This window comes from Halyomorpha halys, unplaced genomic scaffold, assembly GCF_000696795.3.
Source record: "Halyomorpha halys isolate HHAL.00 unplaced genomic scaffold, Hhal_1.1 Scaffold1729.1, whole genome shotgun sequence".
Lineage (NCBI taxonomy): Eukaryota > Metazoa > Arthropoda > Insecta > Hemiptera > Pentatomidae > Halyomorpha > Halyomorpha halys.
Genome location: NW_027115678.1, coordinates 20778 through 22025, shown reverse-complemented (window position 1 = coordinate 22025; position 1248 = coordinate 20778). Strand labels below are relative to the sequence as shown.

General features: G+C 26.8%; 1 protein-coding gene across 1 annotated transcript in view; it reads right to left on the bottom strand.

The window, feature by feature from the left end:
* Positions 1-1248, bottom strand: part of LOC106690466 (cell adhesion molecule Dscam2-like) — a 57684-nt gene that overhangs the window by 40740 nt on the left and 15696 nt on the right. Inside the window, exon 4 of the mRNA XM_067052694.1 lies at positions 213-364. Coding sequence (XP_066908795.1) covers positions 213-364 — 152 coding nt within the window. The remainder of the gene's footprint in view (positions 1-212; positions 365-1248) is intronic.

Genomic DNA, 1248 nt, shown 5'->3' with positions numbered 1-1248 from the left:
TATATATATACATACGTAATAATAGGCATTATCATTGTACTTGTTTCTAAGAAACTAAATTAAAGGGTGATTTATGCATAATAAATAGAGTTGATTCCATAATATGTAAAAAATTTGTATTTTACTCTTTTTTTTCTACACAATCATCAAAATTGTACGTAAACTATAGAGACAAAAAATATAAAATAAAGTAGTTAAAATAAAATAAATACCATAAACATTGATTCGAGCACTATGGGAAATCTTTTCAACTGAATTCTTTGCTGTGCAGGTATATTCCCCACCATCTTCCTCCTTTATGCTTGATATATTTACATGACTGACGACATCATCATCAACAGTAACATACTGACCAACTAAAAACCTGTTGAGCAAGTTATTATTTGACTCCGAAATGTACTTCCATGTAATAATGATGTAAAAAACTGAAATCTCAATTATAAAATTCTATGGTTATCATAAAATAACCATTATGTCAATATCACTAATTTAAGTGATGAATAATATTAAAAAATAACTGCTAGTGATCAAATAGATATTCTATATTATTTTAAATTACTATTATATCAAATTTGAAGTTAGATTTCAGACGCGGCAGCGTATAAATATAAACAAATAATCTAATTTATTTATTTAAAAAAGTCAATGTTTGAGCTCTGCTTACAGATCATAATTTAATTGAGTATTACTTACAAACGAAGTTTACTAACATCCTATGAAAAATTGCTTACTAAAGGATAAATGAAGATTCAACACATAGCTTATAAGAATTTGTTTTTAAATAAATTTGAAGGTGAGGACATAATATTCATGATAGTAAATTACTTTTCATGATTCTAAATTATTTTCTTATTATATAGAGTATAGGGTAGTTAAGAATTTAAAAAATCAATATATATAATTGAATGTGAGGCTAAATTTCACTAATGAAAAAAGGATTTGGAAATGAATCAATGAATGAGAGCAATGAACCAATTTCTACTGCTTGTTTATTTACAACTATACTACTTCCTACAGATAGCCATTTTCCTAAAATCTGAAAATGGTAAAGATGCAAACCAAATCAGAACATTATATGTCAATTACGGAAATAGCTGAAGAAGAAAATAAAAGTTACTTACAATCGGTCTTTCGGTCTCATGGAGCATCTAGAAAACCGTTTATTTAATGATGTCCTCGGTGTTTCCAATGATCTATCTCCCTTAGTTCTTTTGTAGTCTAAAGAGAACAAAGTTTACATGAGACTCT